Source organism: Dipodomys merriami, unplaced genomic scaffold, assembly GCF_024711535.1.
Source record: "Dipodomys merriami isolate MVZ:Mamm:240054 unplaced genomic scaffold, mDipMer1.0.p SCAF_11, whole genome shotgun sequence".
NCBI classification, from domain to species: domain Eukaryota; kingdom Metazoa; phylum Chordata; class Mammalia; order Rodentia; family Heteromyidae; genus Dipodomys; species Dipodomys merriami.
In genome coordinates this window covers 2,431,955-2,447,437 of record NW_027202382.1, presented here as the reverse complement: position 1 = coordinate 2,447,437, position 15,483 = coordinate 2,431,955, and the positions used below count along the sequence as shown (strand labels likewise).

The window sequence follows — 15,483 nt, the reverse complement described above, 5'->3', positions numbered from 1 at the left end:
TGTCCATAAGAAATTAAAAATATATTTTTGATTGCCAAGCAGAGTTATAATTTTTAGCTTCAATGATTAAAATGGAAGAATGGATAAAATATTTAATCACTGATTATCTGATGGATCTTGCTGGAGAGTTGTTTTTTTTTTTCAGCTTACACTGAATAACTTGATTTCCTACTTCAAAATTATAGTGTAGATGGTTTGTCAGAATGAAAGCAGAAAAAAAAAAAAAAACCTTTCCTGCTGCATCAACAAAGCAATGCCACCTTTACGCTGGGCACATTTTTACCTGTTCCTTCCTTGCCTTCTTACCTTCTGAGGAAGTTCTGGCATGCCATAAATGTGGCAAGGAAAGCTACAATCACGTTTGTTTGGAACCAATGTGTGCAAATCTTGGAATCAAACCTTCAGATGAGGTTTACTAAACTGCCTGCCCAGAACACTCTGGTTTAAAAAATGTGCATTGCTATTAATATTTTGAGTGTAGATTTTTTTTGGACAGTAAATGTTCATTTTCTGCCCATAAAACCAAGTATGAGTCACAACGGAACATTTACTTTGAATCAAAAAATGCAATGTGTGCTGATGTTCAGGGGAAGAGCATCTTATCACTAGGATTGTGGAAATCAGCCGTACGAAAAATCATCAGTTTTCTTTTTTTTTTTCTTGTCTTCAAAAAGGAGATCTCAGATCAAACACTCTAATCCTCAATTCATAAATATGAGCATTAACTGTTATCCACAAATGGCTTGCAGTAATTATAAACTGTAATCTGGGTTGGCTGGAAAGAACTCTCCTTCCTTTAAAAAAAAAACTGGTTCCTTAATACATATGTATAGGAGGGAAAATAATTCATACATAGTGCTGGAGGAAAGCCTCTCTCACATCCTATCCTTCAAAAAATTCCAGCAGCACCACAGCCAGTGAGTTTGATTTCAGGATGTCTGTTACCCAAATTCCAAGTATAGACACAACCTTTTATCCAGTCTTTAGCTCTGACTTTATGCAGTATATCCTAAGGTTCATATCTCAGTTATCAATACAATTACATACCTGTAACTAGTTCCAGAAAGTCTTGCAGACTTTATTTTGTTTGGGAAGCTGGGGTTAAAGTTCTAAAAGAGTTATTTTTCTTGCTTTTAAAATCATATACATTCTTTTACCTGGAGTTTTTAAGATCAGGATCGTACACACTCACACACACACAACACACACGTGTATACACACACGTGTACACACACACGTGTACACACGTGTACACACACACACACACACACACACACACACACACACACACACACACACACACACACACACTCCTCAACAGCACCCAGACTAAATGGGAACGTATTGAAATGAAAAGACATTTACCAGGAGTAGGAAAGCCAGAACCAGGAGCCGTGTGCCAGGAGTTGCCCGACGGCAGCATTCCATGCTTGGATCCTTGCCGGAATCCGAATCGGACACTGAATAAGCTGCTAAGTGCTCCTCTGCCTGCTGTCACCTCCACTGTTGGTGCTAACACTCCGGTCCTGCCTATCAGCTTCCATCAGCCCCGCTCACATTTCCTGACCGAGGGTGGGTGGGTGGATGGGTGGGGGGTAAGCTGAATGGAATCTCTCTCTGAGCAGGCAGCCAGCCAATCAGGCTCCTGCTAATCAGACATGCTGAATAACAAAGCCAGGGGGACAGAGAAAGTGTAACAGTGCGAGCTGAAAGGGGGAGAAAGGACAGAAAAGAAAGGAGCTGGAGAAGGAGAGCCAGCAGGAAAATGCCAGGGACGCAGAAGGGCAAAGCACTCACTGTGCTTTTAACTAACCTGGTCAGTTCTTTGTGAGATACGTTTCCCTTGGCCGTTTGCCTGTGCTGATGTCTGTTGCTTTGTAAAAGTACAGTAGCTCCCTGTGACCGTGTATTGTTCCATTCAGGGGAGAAACTTAATCCCTGTCAATATATAACATATGCCATAAAGGGAAAGAGCCATAGTCAAAAAACGGACTGACTGTGTCCTTTAAATGCATTCTATGCAACTGTTCTCTTCTTTTTCTTCCAGAACTTTCCTCTTTGACTTGGAAAAGAAATACTATACATGTTTATGAAAGTTTGTCATTAAATCTAATGTAATTTATTCGAGTGCTGCAAATTTCATTTGAAAAAAGAAAAAGATAAAGCAAATTGCTTTTCTGTAAAGTGACAAGTTGACATGTCCAAAATGTATTAATTCTATAAGCCCAATTAGTCACTTAGATCACCTACTTTAAAAAGAAGACCTTAGCAAAGACTTCAGGATGAATGAGAATGAAATTTGGGGTTGAGGAACTGCCTGTTTTTCATATCTTGCTAAATCACAACTATTTGCTCCAGTAAAGAAAAGGAAGAAAGAGTGATTCAAATTCTGTTCATCCCTAATGATGTTTTACTTTGCTACTGGTATTGGGCTTAAACTCAAGGCCTCATACTCTGGCTTTGGGTTTTTTCACTCAAAGCTGTATCTCTACCACTTCAGACACACTTCCACTTCTTGGTTTTTGCTGATTTAGAGATAAGTGTCTCATAGAGTTTTTTTTTTTTTTTTTTTTTTTTTTTTCTGGGATGGCTCTGAATCTCCATCCTTAGACTTCAGCCTCTCTGGTAGCTAAGAGTACAGGTGTGAGTCACCAGCACCAGACTCCAAACATTGATCTAACCCCATTTCAATCTCCTTCTTACCTGCCCTATTCATCCTGCTGAGGATGAATGGAGCTTCACTCCTTCACACTTCTACTTTAGCATGAGTTGGACAGATTGATCTCTGAAGTTCAGCCTGGCTCTGGAGGAAATGCTGATGAGAAGGCCACCACACCAAAGATAAGGTCAGAAAGTTTCAGAGGCTGCTTAATCCTCAAGCAACCCAAGCTTGAGTCAGCCAGAGGTTCTTATTACAATTTTCCAGAAGTGTTAAATGTCAAACAAGAATGTATCTCCCACTTATCTGCTAAGGAAATCAATTGAGTTTTGAAGAATAAAATAGACAGTTGGCCTTGTATTTCCCATAGGTATGTCACCAGGTCATTTTTCCTTTGCAGATCTGATAACTCAGGACTATATTTAGTAGAACTAGAATTAATCTCTTCATTATTAAAATATACTTGACAAGGGGCCTGAAACACACAGATAGGAAGAACCTAATCCAGTGACCTTGTAGACATGTGAATACAGACAGAGGTACATTCAAGGTTGCTGTTCAACTTTGCATATGTCTTCATATAAAAAGAGAAGGAAGCTTTAAAAAGCAGACATTCAACTTGTCACTAAAGTTAAGGACATATAAGGATTCATCTTGCCCCTTAATATCAAATCTTCAGAAATAGGAACATGATGGTACAAATCTAAACAGAAGTCCTACTTTGGAAATATTGTCTTTCCTTTTGACAAATAGCAAATGTCCACAAGCTAAAGAACATTCACAAGTAGATGTAACCATGCCAGATCATTGCATTAAAAACAAACAAATAAAAAACACACACTAAAACCCTGTTGATTGATGGAAAGTGAACAGACTTTCAGTCATAAGGCTACATTCTTCTCTGTCTTTGTCTCTGTCTCTGTTGCTCTCTGTCCCTCTCCCTTAAAAAGTTTTTTTTTCTCCTATCAGGGTTTTTAACTTAAGTGTTCCAACTAAGTCTACAAAATGGAACATTTTACCTAGCACTACTTCCTTCCTCTTTACACAAAAACATTACCCTTTCTCATCCCTGTCTGAGCCAAAGAGGCAAACAGGTGTGGGAAAAGGAATATCAACAGTAATGCTAATGGTCAGATATTATTTGTGAAGGGAAAATCAGTATGTTCAGAAATGTTCAGAAAATAACTGCTTGTAAAGTTCATTTTCAACATAGTGTCTTATGAATATCATTGTTGCAATAGGTCATCCTGTATCTTTGTTTCAGCATTTTGTTATTCCCCTTCCCCTCCCCAAATTAGATAAATGTATATACAAGATGCAGGGAACCAACTTCTGGGAAGGGGGGAGTATGGGAAGGTAGGGGAGGGAAAGAATAGTAGGAGAAAAACAAAGGAGGGGGTACCAATGTTTGATAAGAAATATACTCATTACCTTACTCATGTAACTGCAACCCACCTGTACACCATCTTTACAATAAAATAAAATTTTAAAAAAGAGAAAATAACCGCTTGTATGCTAGTAGTCTAAACTCGTTTCTGCTTTGGAAATAAATAGTATCTTCTGAGAATTAATGGGCATGTCAATGCACAATATGATGTTCCTGTAACGAAGTCCCTGAATAATACAGTGTTTCAAAAGCCTTGAACCCTTCATTGAATGTCTGGAGGATGCCAGCCCCAGCATCTCATAATGTGAGAAATGAAAAAAGATAATTTCACAGTACAGTATTAACAATATTACAAGGTGAATTCTAAGTTTTCTATAACTTTAGTAAAAGGAGAAGAAAATCAAGTTGGGTTAGGATAATTGGGGTAAGTTTGAGAATTAGCTAATTTTCATAATTTGATGTAGGTAATACCTTTAAGATTTACAGAATGATTTTACATTCACAATCTCATTTGATCTTTCTGACTAGTTTGTGAAGTTAGTTAAATACTTATACCTATTTTTCATCTGTATGAATTGTTAGCTTAGAGATATTAAGCAACTTGATTAAAGCTTCAGAGGCTAGAGCTGACTCTTGAGTCAGGGTCTTCTAACTCCTTATCTATATGTCTATCTATCTATCTATCTATCTATCTATCTATCTATCTATCTATCTACACACAGATCTAATGTTGGCAGTCTGAGTGTAGGGGGCTATAGTGGAAGGAGATGTTTATGGCAAAGGAGAAGAAGCAGGAGGCAAGCAAGCTACCAGGCTCTCCTGAGAGTATATATTACCTGATGATGGAAAGTCTCTTATTTTAGTCCATGGCTTCTCTGTCTCCCAACTTTGTCATTTCTAAGCCCCTTTTCAGTGCCAAGGGAAAATAATATAAAACCCTAGGTAATCTAGATCGTACTAACAGCAGCTGGAGAAAGGCTCCTTATGGCATGTGAGCAGGGCGTTGGCCCAGTTCCTTTTTTCCTCTTCAGGTATCTAAATTAAAGCCGTCTGCAAGTGTCTGTGCACAGCAGCAGCAGAAGCCGCGGGGCTGTAATCCTGGTAACCGGCTCCATGCACAATATATTAGGTGAAATGAAAGCAGCAGCAAGAGCAAGTGTCAGGGCTGTCTGAAGCATCATTCCAAATGGTATGGATTTAACAATACTTAATTTAAAAAACACCAGCTTGGACAGCAGCAAGCTGTTAACATTCAATGTGCTTTATGGCAGGAAAGAGTGAGCTAAACTTTCGGAATTTCTCTCCCTGGGGAGAGTGCCTCACAGCTTTGGCTCCAGAGCCACCTGTCTGGTCCTTGAGGTCGAGCCACTTTCTTTGGTCTTGCAGTTATAGGAACTGATGGACAGAGGACAGAGGGTATCCTGGACAGAGTGAAAGAACTCCAGGTGGAGGATTTAAAGATTCGGGTAGGGTGAAAGCTGCAGAGCTGGAAGCAAATAGGCCTTGTTTTCCTCATGGGGATGGAGTAAGTTCTCTAATAGCCCTGGCTAATTCTGAAATGCAAAGGGAGAAATATAGTGAAAAGGTGGATAAGATAAAACTGCAGGAAGCGGACCTCAGTTCTCAAGGGTAGAGCTGGAATTTGAACACAAATTTCAATTCATCTAGCTTCCATTTAAAACCACAGCCACTTGAGCATTTAGTATAGTGCTCAAGTCATCTTTCACACATGACCTACTGTGCTGTGAGCAGGAACTCTATGTGGTAGACAGTGATTATAATCTTCAACTAGAAGATGAGGAAATGGATGTTCTTAGATAATAAATAGGTCCATAAATTTACTTATTATTAGATGGGAAATTTAAAGCCTGATCTAAGGCTGTTTGCTCTTTTTTTTTTTTTTAGGGCGACTACCGAGGAAGCTGATGGATAAAAATACCTACATTTACTGAGAATCTTCCATGTATCATGTACTGCTATAAAACTTTTGTGTTTATTATTTCATTTCATCTTTTTGACAACCCAGTTCTCCATATACAGGTATCGTTAAGTGGTGGATTTTTAACAGTTAACATTTATTGTAACCAGTGCCTTCCTGAGATGTTGAGTCCAGAAACCCCCAAACTTCATTTTCCAGACTCCCTTGCAGCTCCAATATTGGATATAATTTAGATGAAGCACTGCCATATGCCTGCTATGCCAACCAGTGACTGTGCGATATTAAAGATTATACATAAAACATTGTGTTTTTAAAGCTGTAGCAGAGAGGATGGGCATGGTCCTTGCAGCTCTTGCGTTTCCATTCATCATTTGCATTCATTAGATCACTTCCTGCTTTGAAACAGGCAGTTGCTCCCATGGGAACCTTACTCTGCACACAGTAGCATGGAACGCTTTAGAAAGCTCACAGTAGAATTTTTCTTAGGCAACTCAAACTTTCTTTCTTATTTAATATTCTATAACGTACCACTTTCTGCTTAAATTAGAAAGAGTAGATACTATTCTCTGTAAGAATGCTGATCAATTAGTTCTCTTTAACAGCGAGCGTTGAGTCACAGAGAATTAGAGGACTTGGCTAACCTTGCATACCTAGAGAAGAAAAGGGCTAAGATCTGAGTTGGAAAAAAAATCTATGAAGCTATCCACATGAATCCATGGGAGTTTGGAGCAGGCAAAAGTTACTCCTGGCAGGAAAACTCAGTAAGGAGAACCCAAGTAGAAAAAATGGAGAGCAAAGAAGTCCTGACATGTCCCAAGACTTATAAGAGATGAGAACAAACACCCTCAAAGCCTTAATGCATGTGGAAGATGGAGGAAATAGAAGGCAATGAGGATGAGACCCAGGCTTTTACTCTGCTACACTCCTGCAGGTTGTTTAGTTGGCAAAAAGCATGTTTCCAAGTATTTGTACCATGTTTCCCTCTTCCCTCAAAGCATCTACTAATTTATATTCCTTATGGGAAGAACCTGATAAATGAATCTGATTTGATTCACCTTTAAGAATCAAGAGTGTTAACTTACATTCTTCCAATCACCTACAATGCTCATTTTTTGGACTCCTCATACCTACAAGTGCTCAGTGAAAATCTCTGACCTTGATCAGTAGCAGAAGAGGAGACAGATTTGGAGGACAGATGGTTTACAGTTTCATCCAAATAAACAAACAAACAAAAAAGGGGTCTGAAACTTTCTGAACCTGGATGCTCTCATTTGATTTCTCATTTTGAGTTTTTTCACATTGAGAGTTGTACTTGCTACCATAGGGCTGTTGTTGGATGGGAGGGAGGAGTGGGCAGTGTCTGGTTCAGGATCAATCATGTTATCATTCTAGAGGTACAAGAGTAGTCACTGTATTTATCTCTCAATATTACTGTGCATTTGAATATTCTAATACAATTCTGGGTAAAGTGATAATAATTTAGATTCTGTATCCTAGGATCCCCTTCCCAATAAACCACACACACACACACACACACACACACACACACACACACACACACACACACACACACACACACACACACACACACACCACTTCATAGCTGAATACTGAATTAAACTGAACTGAACTTGGAGGATAAAATTGCTCATCACCTTATGCCTTCCTTTTTCTATGTAACTGAATTATATCATGGGTCTCAGAGGTTTGTTATCATGTGGCTCAACAAATAGTAGTAAAAACCTACTGTGTGTAAGAGACAAAGCTGTAGGAATTATGGCAACAGAGAAGCAGTATTTTGTAGTCATTTTGACCTAGACTCTTATCAAGGTAATATCTCTGCATTTGAATTATGGTTGTAATATCCATATATTAAACCCAAGTGGAATATAGAAATACAAGGTCCTTGATTCTAGGTTCTGTACTATTTCCATGACATCATCCTTCACAGATAAAATAATTATATCAGAGCCAGACAAGATGAAAGACTATGAGCAGATTTATAGACAATGCAAAGTGAGCAGGACTGAAATGCAAAAAGTCAAATTCCTTAGCTTGTCATTCAGTGCCACTCTGCCCTGCTAATCCCAGGCTAATAAAAAGCATAATCCAGCCCAAGTGAAATACCTGGTGTTACCCGTACACTCAAATAGTTCTATGTATTGTGCATCCAGTCATTTTGGAATCCTGAGTCATGCAAGCCCTTTCCTCCTATCACTGCCTTCTTAAAACCTTTCTTTCTTTCTTTTGGTCCTTCAAGATGTGGTTCAATGTCTTTTTCTCCACAAAATCTTCCCTTTAGGATATATATGTACACACACAGGTATTTAATTTATTTACTTACTGGGTTTCTTATGATATTTTTATATCAGAAGCATTCTTTAGGTATCATAAAAATGAGCCATTCTTGCAATTTTTTTTGGTCAGTTATGGGGCTGAACTTTGGGGTTAGGCACTGACCCTGAGCTCTTCAGCTCAAGGCAAGTGTTCTACCACTTGAGCCACAGCACCACTAACGAGTAGTAATACCTTTATTTTATTTTATTTTTTTATTTTATTTTTTTGAACTCAGGGCCTGAGCATTGTCCCTGAGATTCTTTTGTTCAAGTCTAGCACTCTACCACTTGAGCCACAGCACCACTTCTGGCCTTTACTGTTCATGTGGTACTGAGAAATCAAACCCAGGACTTCATGCATGCAAGGCAAGCACTCTACCACTAAGCTACCTTCCCAGCCCGAGCCATTCTTTTAATAGAAAATTGTCCCACACTGTTGGATTATAAATATTATTTTATAGCTTTTTCTTAGTTAAAAGTTTAAACATATCACAAGTTATTGATCACTTTATTTTATTATTTACAACTTTAAAAGGTATCTTTCTGGGCTGGGTAGGTGGCTCAGTGGTAGAGTGCTTGCCTTGCATGCATGAGGCCCTGGGTTCCATTCCTCAGCACCACATAAGCAGAAAAAGCCGAAGTGGCCCTATGGCTCAAATGGTAGATTGCTAGCCTTGAGCTGAAAAGCTGAGGGGCAGTGCCCAGGCCCAGAGTTCAGGCCCATGACCAACAACACCACCAAAAAAAAAAGTATCTTTCCTCAGCAATGGTATTTTTTTTTTCTAATTTAGAATCTTAATACTTAATTGTCTTTGAACAGGCAATAACTGTTTTTTTTTCCCTGCACTCCACAGAGTCACCCTCATACCTCCATGGAAGCTTTTAACACACTACCCTGTTCGTTAGTAGAAATTCTTTCTTATCTTCAAGTAGACAGTGAATGCTTTGTGTTCATCACAGAACAGACAACAGTACATTGTACAAATGGGCATTAGGTAAAGTGGTTAAATTAAATGTGAGTTCATTAACATACATATGTCCACAGAGTAACAGTATAAAAGAAAAGCAAGGCCCCCCAAAAAGTGCACAGGAGGATTATAAAAGAAAAGATAGCCACTAAGATCTAAGAAACACGCATATCAAAATTTAAATATAATGTAAATTTTAGAAAATCAATTGAGTCATGAAAAATCTTAAAAGTAGATGGCTTTAGTTTTATTATACATTAGTTACATTTCCTAACATGAACTATAGTACTAATTTCTATAGAAGTTAAAAAGATTATCCCACATCACAATTATAAATACTGTCACAAAGAAATAATAGAAAATACTAAACATTGCAATGCTGCAAAAGATCCTATAACTGAACTTAACTTGTGTAGTTTATTTTTAAAAATTGACAAATAAAAATACATACCATTATTATATACAACATATTTGGGCCAAAAGGACAATAGGAATGGCAAAATCAAGCAAATTAACCAATGTATCACCTCCCACAATTAGGACTTTTTATGGTGGGTTTATTTCTCTCTAAATTTCAAAAATGATAAAGAACCTATAGATAAAAATGGACATAACATGTTTTCAACTTGAAACTGTGGTGGGCCTGTCCTTAGAAAAGAAGACTTTTAAGAAAGAATTTGAAATTTGGTACACATAGCCAAAAGGAAAAGAAAAAAATAAGGTAACAATATAGAGAACTGAATACAAGCCAACAACAACAAAACATTTATCATGTATGCAGGTGTCCTGAGGGGAAGAAAATCTGGGGTGCAGTCAGGAGAAATTTAGGTGAAAGAATTAAGATACTTATCTTTCTTTTCAGATGTTCATTTCCCAGTAGTTAAAATCCAAAACTGGCTTCCCGGTATAAAAACAAAAAAAACAAAAAAACAGAAGTTATGGGAAAAAATAAGGTTCCAAGGATAAAAGGAAGAATTCTTTCTGTTCTGATTATAGGATGGTAGCCTATCAGTGATAGAACCTAAGTTCCAGCCTTGAGATCTTGCATTTCAGGCAAACAAGCAAAGGAAGGAAGTTTGCTACTACTGCCACTTGAGCATCCATAGGACCAGTAGGGACATGAATGGGATGTGGAAAACAGGCAGGCAGTAAAGTTTCAGCTATAAACACAACAAGGTTGTTACTTTGAGGGAACCATATCCTTGTCCAACTGCTCATGCAGGCCTAGCTTTTGGTTCTGGTTACATTGTCTTCTCTTTCTTCCTTCAACCTCTTCCTCTGTCCCGACTTTTCTATATCAATTGGCCTAAGATGTCTGGTTTAATGCAAAAAAGTCTTGTGAAGAATGTTTAGCTGGGCCCTGCTGGTTCACGCCTGTAATCCTAGCTACCCAGGAGGCTGAGATCTAAGGATCACAGTTCAAAGCCAGCCACAGGCAGGAGAGTCCATGAGACTCTTATCTCCAGTAAGCTACTCAGAAAAAGCTGGAAGTATCAAGGCAGCTCAAATGGTATAGCACAGAGGCTCAGGGACAGTGCCTAGGGCCTGAGTTCAAGCCCCAGACCTGGGGGGAAGGGGGGGGAGAAAGAATGTTTACTATTGTCATTGGCATTTATTCTCTCAGCAGCTTGTTTTTTGTTGTTTTTGTTTGTTTGTTTGTTTTTAAAACTACAACCTGCATTTAAGGGAAAGTTCATTTTACGTAAAATATCAGTAACAGAAATCTTAACTCTCTCCCAATATCTGTTCTTCATTTTTCTATTTTGGTAACAGGCACTCATGGCTCCCCAGATTGGAGATGTTTCCTAGCCACTCTTGGGAACAGTGTGATGAGGAATCAAAGGGCATGCATTGTTTCATTCTTTCCAGCTTTTGTGGTTGGAATAATGACAAAAAGCCTAGAGTAGCCATCTTGGACCATGAGATCATCTTGGGCCGGATAAGGAGCTCTGGAATTGTCTACCAACAGACTTTAATAAGAGTAGGAGATACATTTAGTAGGGTGGGTTTTAAGCATAGACAGGTGTCAAAACTATGTAAAACTATTAAGGGAACAGGCTGAGATACATGTATCCTCCTATTGGGAGGATGCCTTAACCACATAGCCTTAGAAGACCTATGAATAAACACTACACCTAATGGCCAATATAGAAATACGAATATGTAGTCTACTCCTGAGGTTTACAAAATTAGCTAGAATGAATTTGCTTATGTAGTAGCTCAATAATATAAAATGGATATCCTCAAAGAAGAGTAGTAAATACAAAAGAATTTCCTTGACAAGTCTGTTGTACTTTCTATTATATTTTACATAATAGGAAACATAATTTTCTGAGTTGTCATCTTTTTTTTGACTAGTAGAAAGCTCAGAACAATATTTAAACTCAATGACTAAATCCTTCTTTAGCATGCAGTTCAAAATTCCCTTTATTCTTTCTCTCTTGAGATTTGTTTGTTTGTTTCATTGTATTTTATATCGAGACAGGGTCTCTCTCTCTTCTCACTATGTAGCCCAGACAGGCCTAGAAACCTTAACCCTCTGGCCTCAGCTTCTCAAGTGCTGGGATTATAGGCATACACCACCACACCCATCCCCTGTCTTGCATTTCATAGTTGTTGTTTTTTTATTTCATGGAAGTGGTTCAGTCTTTTTGAACACAGTAATTGTACTCTATACAACCTTTCAGTTAGTTTGGAAGAAGGTGGAGTATAAACGGACAAAATCAAGTATTGTGTTTATGAAAGGGAAGCTGGCCATGAGGGCCTCAGAAGAGGGTGATGGAATTATCTGGAGATTTCATGGTGGTGAAAACATTGTTGTTATTTGTCCTCATGGTGACTAAGCAATTTTTTTCTTCCTCATCAGGATTTATTAAGCTTCCCAAGGCGATCCTATACTTTCAATCTCTTTTTGTTTTTCCAAAGTGGATTGTTCTTTCTTATGAGTTACTTCCAACGGAATAATGACATTCAAATTGAAAAAATTAGTTCCCTCACAATCAATCCCAGAATTCATTTAACAAAACTGAAATTTCATGTTCACATATTCCATTAATCATAACTCTTATTCAGTTGAAATTATTTGCTCCTCTGTTTCCTGTAAAAGAATTCAAGATGGATAAAGGATTGAAGTTATCTTGAGTGCTGACTGACAATGGATTATTTGCATCTGGTTCTAGTTGTCTCCAATGTACTTATAGCCTCAAGTAAATGCAGCTTGAGGTAAGGTAGACATTTTTGCCATCTGCAGGTATGAGTATATTCTTCTTCAATTAACAATAATAATTGTCAATTATTATTGACAGTCTTTGGCATAGTTGTTTAATATAAAGTATGGATGTAAAAATACTCACAACAGTATCATTAAAAAGAAACAAGTTTGATTTTTCAAAAAACACAAAATAAAATAACATAAAAAACCAGAATCACTATGTGATCCAGCAATTCCAGCTCTGAATATACAACCAAAAGAAATAAAAAGTCTCAGATATATACACACATGTTCACACCAGTCTTATTTACAACAATCAGAGATGGAAGCAACCCAAATGTCCATGAAAAAATGGAAACGCAATATATGGCACATACATGTATATCTATATGTATAGATACATACATATGATCTATATGTATAGATATGCACATATAGATATATATGTGCATGTATAAAATGGAATATTACTCATCCTGAAAAAGGAAGAAAATTTTAACCTGTTCTTCAACATGGATGATCACTGAAGGTAAGTGCAATTCTACTTATTTGAGGTTCCTAATAATATTACTTTTCTTAATCTAATAATTAAATCCATACAGACAGGGAGTACCATAGTATTTGCTAGGGATTTGGGGAAATAATTTGTAGTGGGTACAGAGTTTCAATTAGGAAATTTCTGATGATGGCTGTATAATAATGCAAGACACTCACTGCCCTGAAACTGTGCACACAAAAGCAAACTGGTAAATTTTGTGTAGGTGTAATTACTATCACAGATAATTGTTTTAAGTAAGAAATGTAGATTTACCTATGTAAAACTGATTCCAATTATGATCATGTGCTAATAAGTGATTCTGAATCTCAACATGGTAAGGCCTCTGATGACTGTCTAATTACTCAAGTTCTTATGATGAAAGAAAAACAGTCCAAAGTATACCAATGCTGTCAGTAATGCCACACTCACTCAAAGAAAAGCAAGAATTAGGGAAATCTTCATAGAAGTAGGTTGAATTTGATATTTTCTTTTTTTTTTTGGGTCCAGTCGTGGGGCCTGAACTCTGGGCCTGGGCGCTGTCCTTCAGCTCTTCAGCTCAAGGCTAGCGCTCTACCACTTGAGCCACAGCACCACTTCCGGCTTTTTTCCTTTTGCTTATGTGGTGCTGAGGAATCGAACCCAGGGCCTCAGGCTTGCAAGGCAAGCGCTTCTACCACTGAGCCAACTTCCCAGCCCGAATTTGATATTTTCTTTCCCATCATTTGCCTTAAATACATCCATGCACAGGTATTAACATAGGTTATTTTTAATCTATGTATCTGCATTTGTATTTTTTCCTTCATGAAGGAAAGAATAATTCCATTTCTGTTAATTATGTCCTAGTAGCTAACACAGGGCTTAGTGCATGTCCATGTCTCAATAAATACTTGTTGAATGAATAAGTATTTGGTTGACAGGATAAATTCATTTCTGTGGAGCAGAATCCCAGCCATTTGCTATTTTTAATTTATCAATCCTAATAGTAGACAAAGTAATAGCCCTTCATTTAGCCCTTTACACAGGTGCACATACAAACATAACATGGATACCTATGCTAGGTAGATCTTAATATTCGGAGTTTATATTACTATGCAGAGCAATGAGGCAAAATAGTATTTCCCCATATCTAATGTTTTTTCTACTTTCTTCCTCAAGGACCATTATTGTGGCTTCCGTACTTTGTTCTATAATTTCCTTCTCGTACACCTTCTCGTATTACTGCATTAAATGAAAGAAATTGTTATATTAAATTAAAAGATTAGATAAATTTGTATCTACCTTAGATAGAAACAAAAATGTTCTATCAGTCATGATGGAAAATCCATTATGTTGTCTGTGAGGTAAAGTATATAGTAATTAGCTCAGGTTAGCCATTTACAGGTATACATATGTCAAAGTCCACATTGTACATGATAAATATATACAAGTTCTACTCATCAGTTAGAATAAAATGCTTATTTAAAAAATTATAAGCTTCCAGAAAAAAGAGCTCTAATAATAAAACTTAATTTGCTCACCAAGAAAAAGATGCTATATGTAAATTATTGTCATCAACAATTACATATTTTGATAAAATATGGTTAAAAATCTATGAAATTTGATATGGGTATTTACTGAAATATATTCGTATAGCATGTGTTACATTTCTTAGGAATGAACAATGGTTTATTTTGCATATAGGAGAAAGAACTCTGTATGGGTGTCCACAGTATGGTTGTCACTTCTGTGTCAACATCGTTGTCACTTTTGTGAGTGCTGTGATGAAGTGCTTTAAGAGACTGCTCAAGGAAGAATTTAGAATTACAGAGTATGGAAGCCATGAAAGGGAACTGGGGTCAGCCACAGCACCCAGTGTAAAACATCATGTCCACTCAGTAAAATTAGGAAATTGGATTCACTCTGCTTCAGATTTCATTCTCTCCCCTTTCAAGTCAGAATACAACACAGGCATCATAAGATGGGCCATAAATAATTCTTCACAACTGTCTGCTTCACTTTTGAGAACATTGGACTCTCTCCAGTCATAAAACCTGGATCTACTTTTACCACTCAAAAAGATAGTCCCCCTTGGTCAGAGCTGAAGAAGCTGAAATTAAAAAGGAGCTTGCTGCTCACGCAGCTCCTCTGCTGCTACATCGTTTATAGCAAACAAACAAGGCTTTTGCCAGGGAGCTGGGCACGTCTTGCAAATCTTGACAAGATTTATAAATAAGATACAGTGCTTATTTATTATTTTAAGAAAACTTTCCATTGTGCTCTCCTTCGTAATGTAATATGATATGTATCGTTGCCAAGGGGAGGGTGTGGTGCTCCGAGGCTTAGCTGATCATGAAATGTCATGCTTAAGACTTGAGTCAGAACATCAAAACAATGCAGTTCTGCATAAAGAGGCCAACGCACTATGTCTGCTATCAACTGTATTCAAGTCAGGAGTATCAGTAGGTT

At 37.6% G+C, this 15,483-nt stretch overlaps 1 protein-coding gene across 2 annotated transcripts in view; it reads right to left on the bottom strand.

The window, feature by feature from the left end:
- The window catches only part of Adamtsl1 (ADAMTS like 1), a 393,459-nt gene extending 391,956 nt beyond the window's left edge, over window positions 1–1,503 (bottom strand). For both annotated transcript variants that reach the window (XM_070007848.1, XM_070007857.1), the window contains exon 1: window positions 1,366–1,503. In XM_070007848.1, coding sequence (XP_069863949.1) covers window positions 1,366–1,428 — 63 coding nt within the window. In that variant the 5' untranslated portion in view covers window positions 1,429–1,503. The remainder of the gene's footprint in view (window positions 1–1,365) is intronic.
- Between the last annotated feature and the right edge of the window lie 13,980 nt (window positions 1,504–15,483).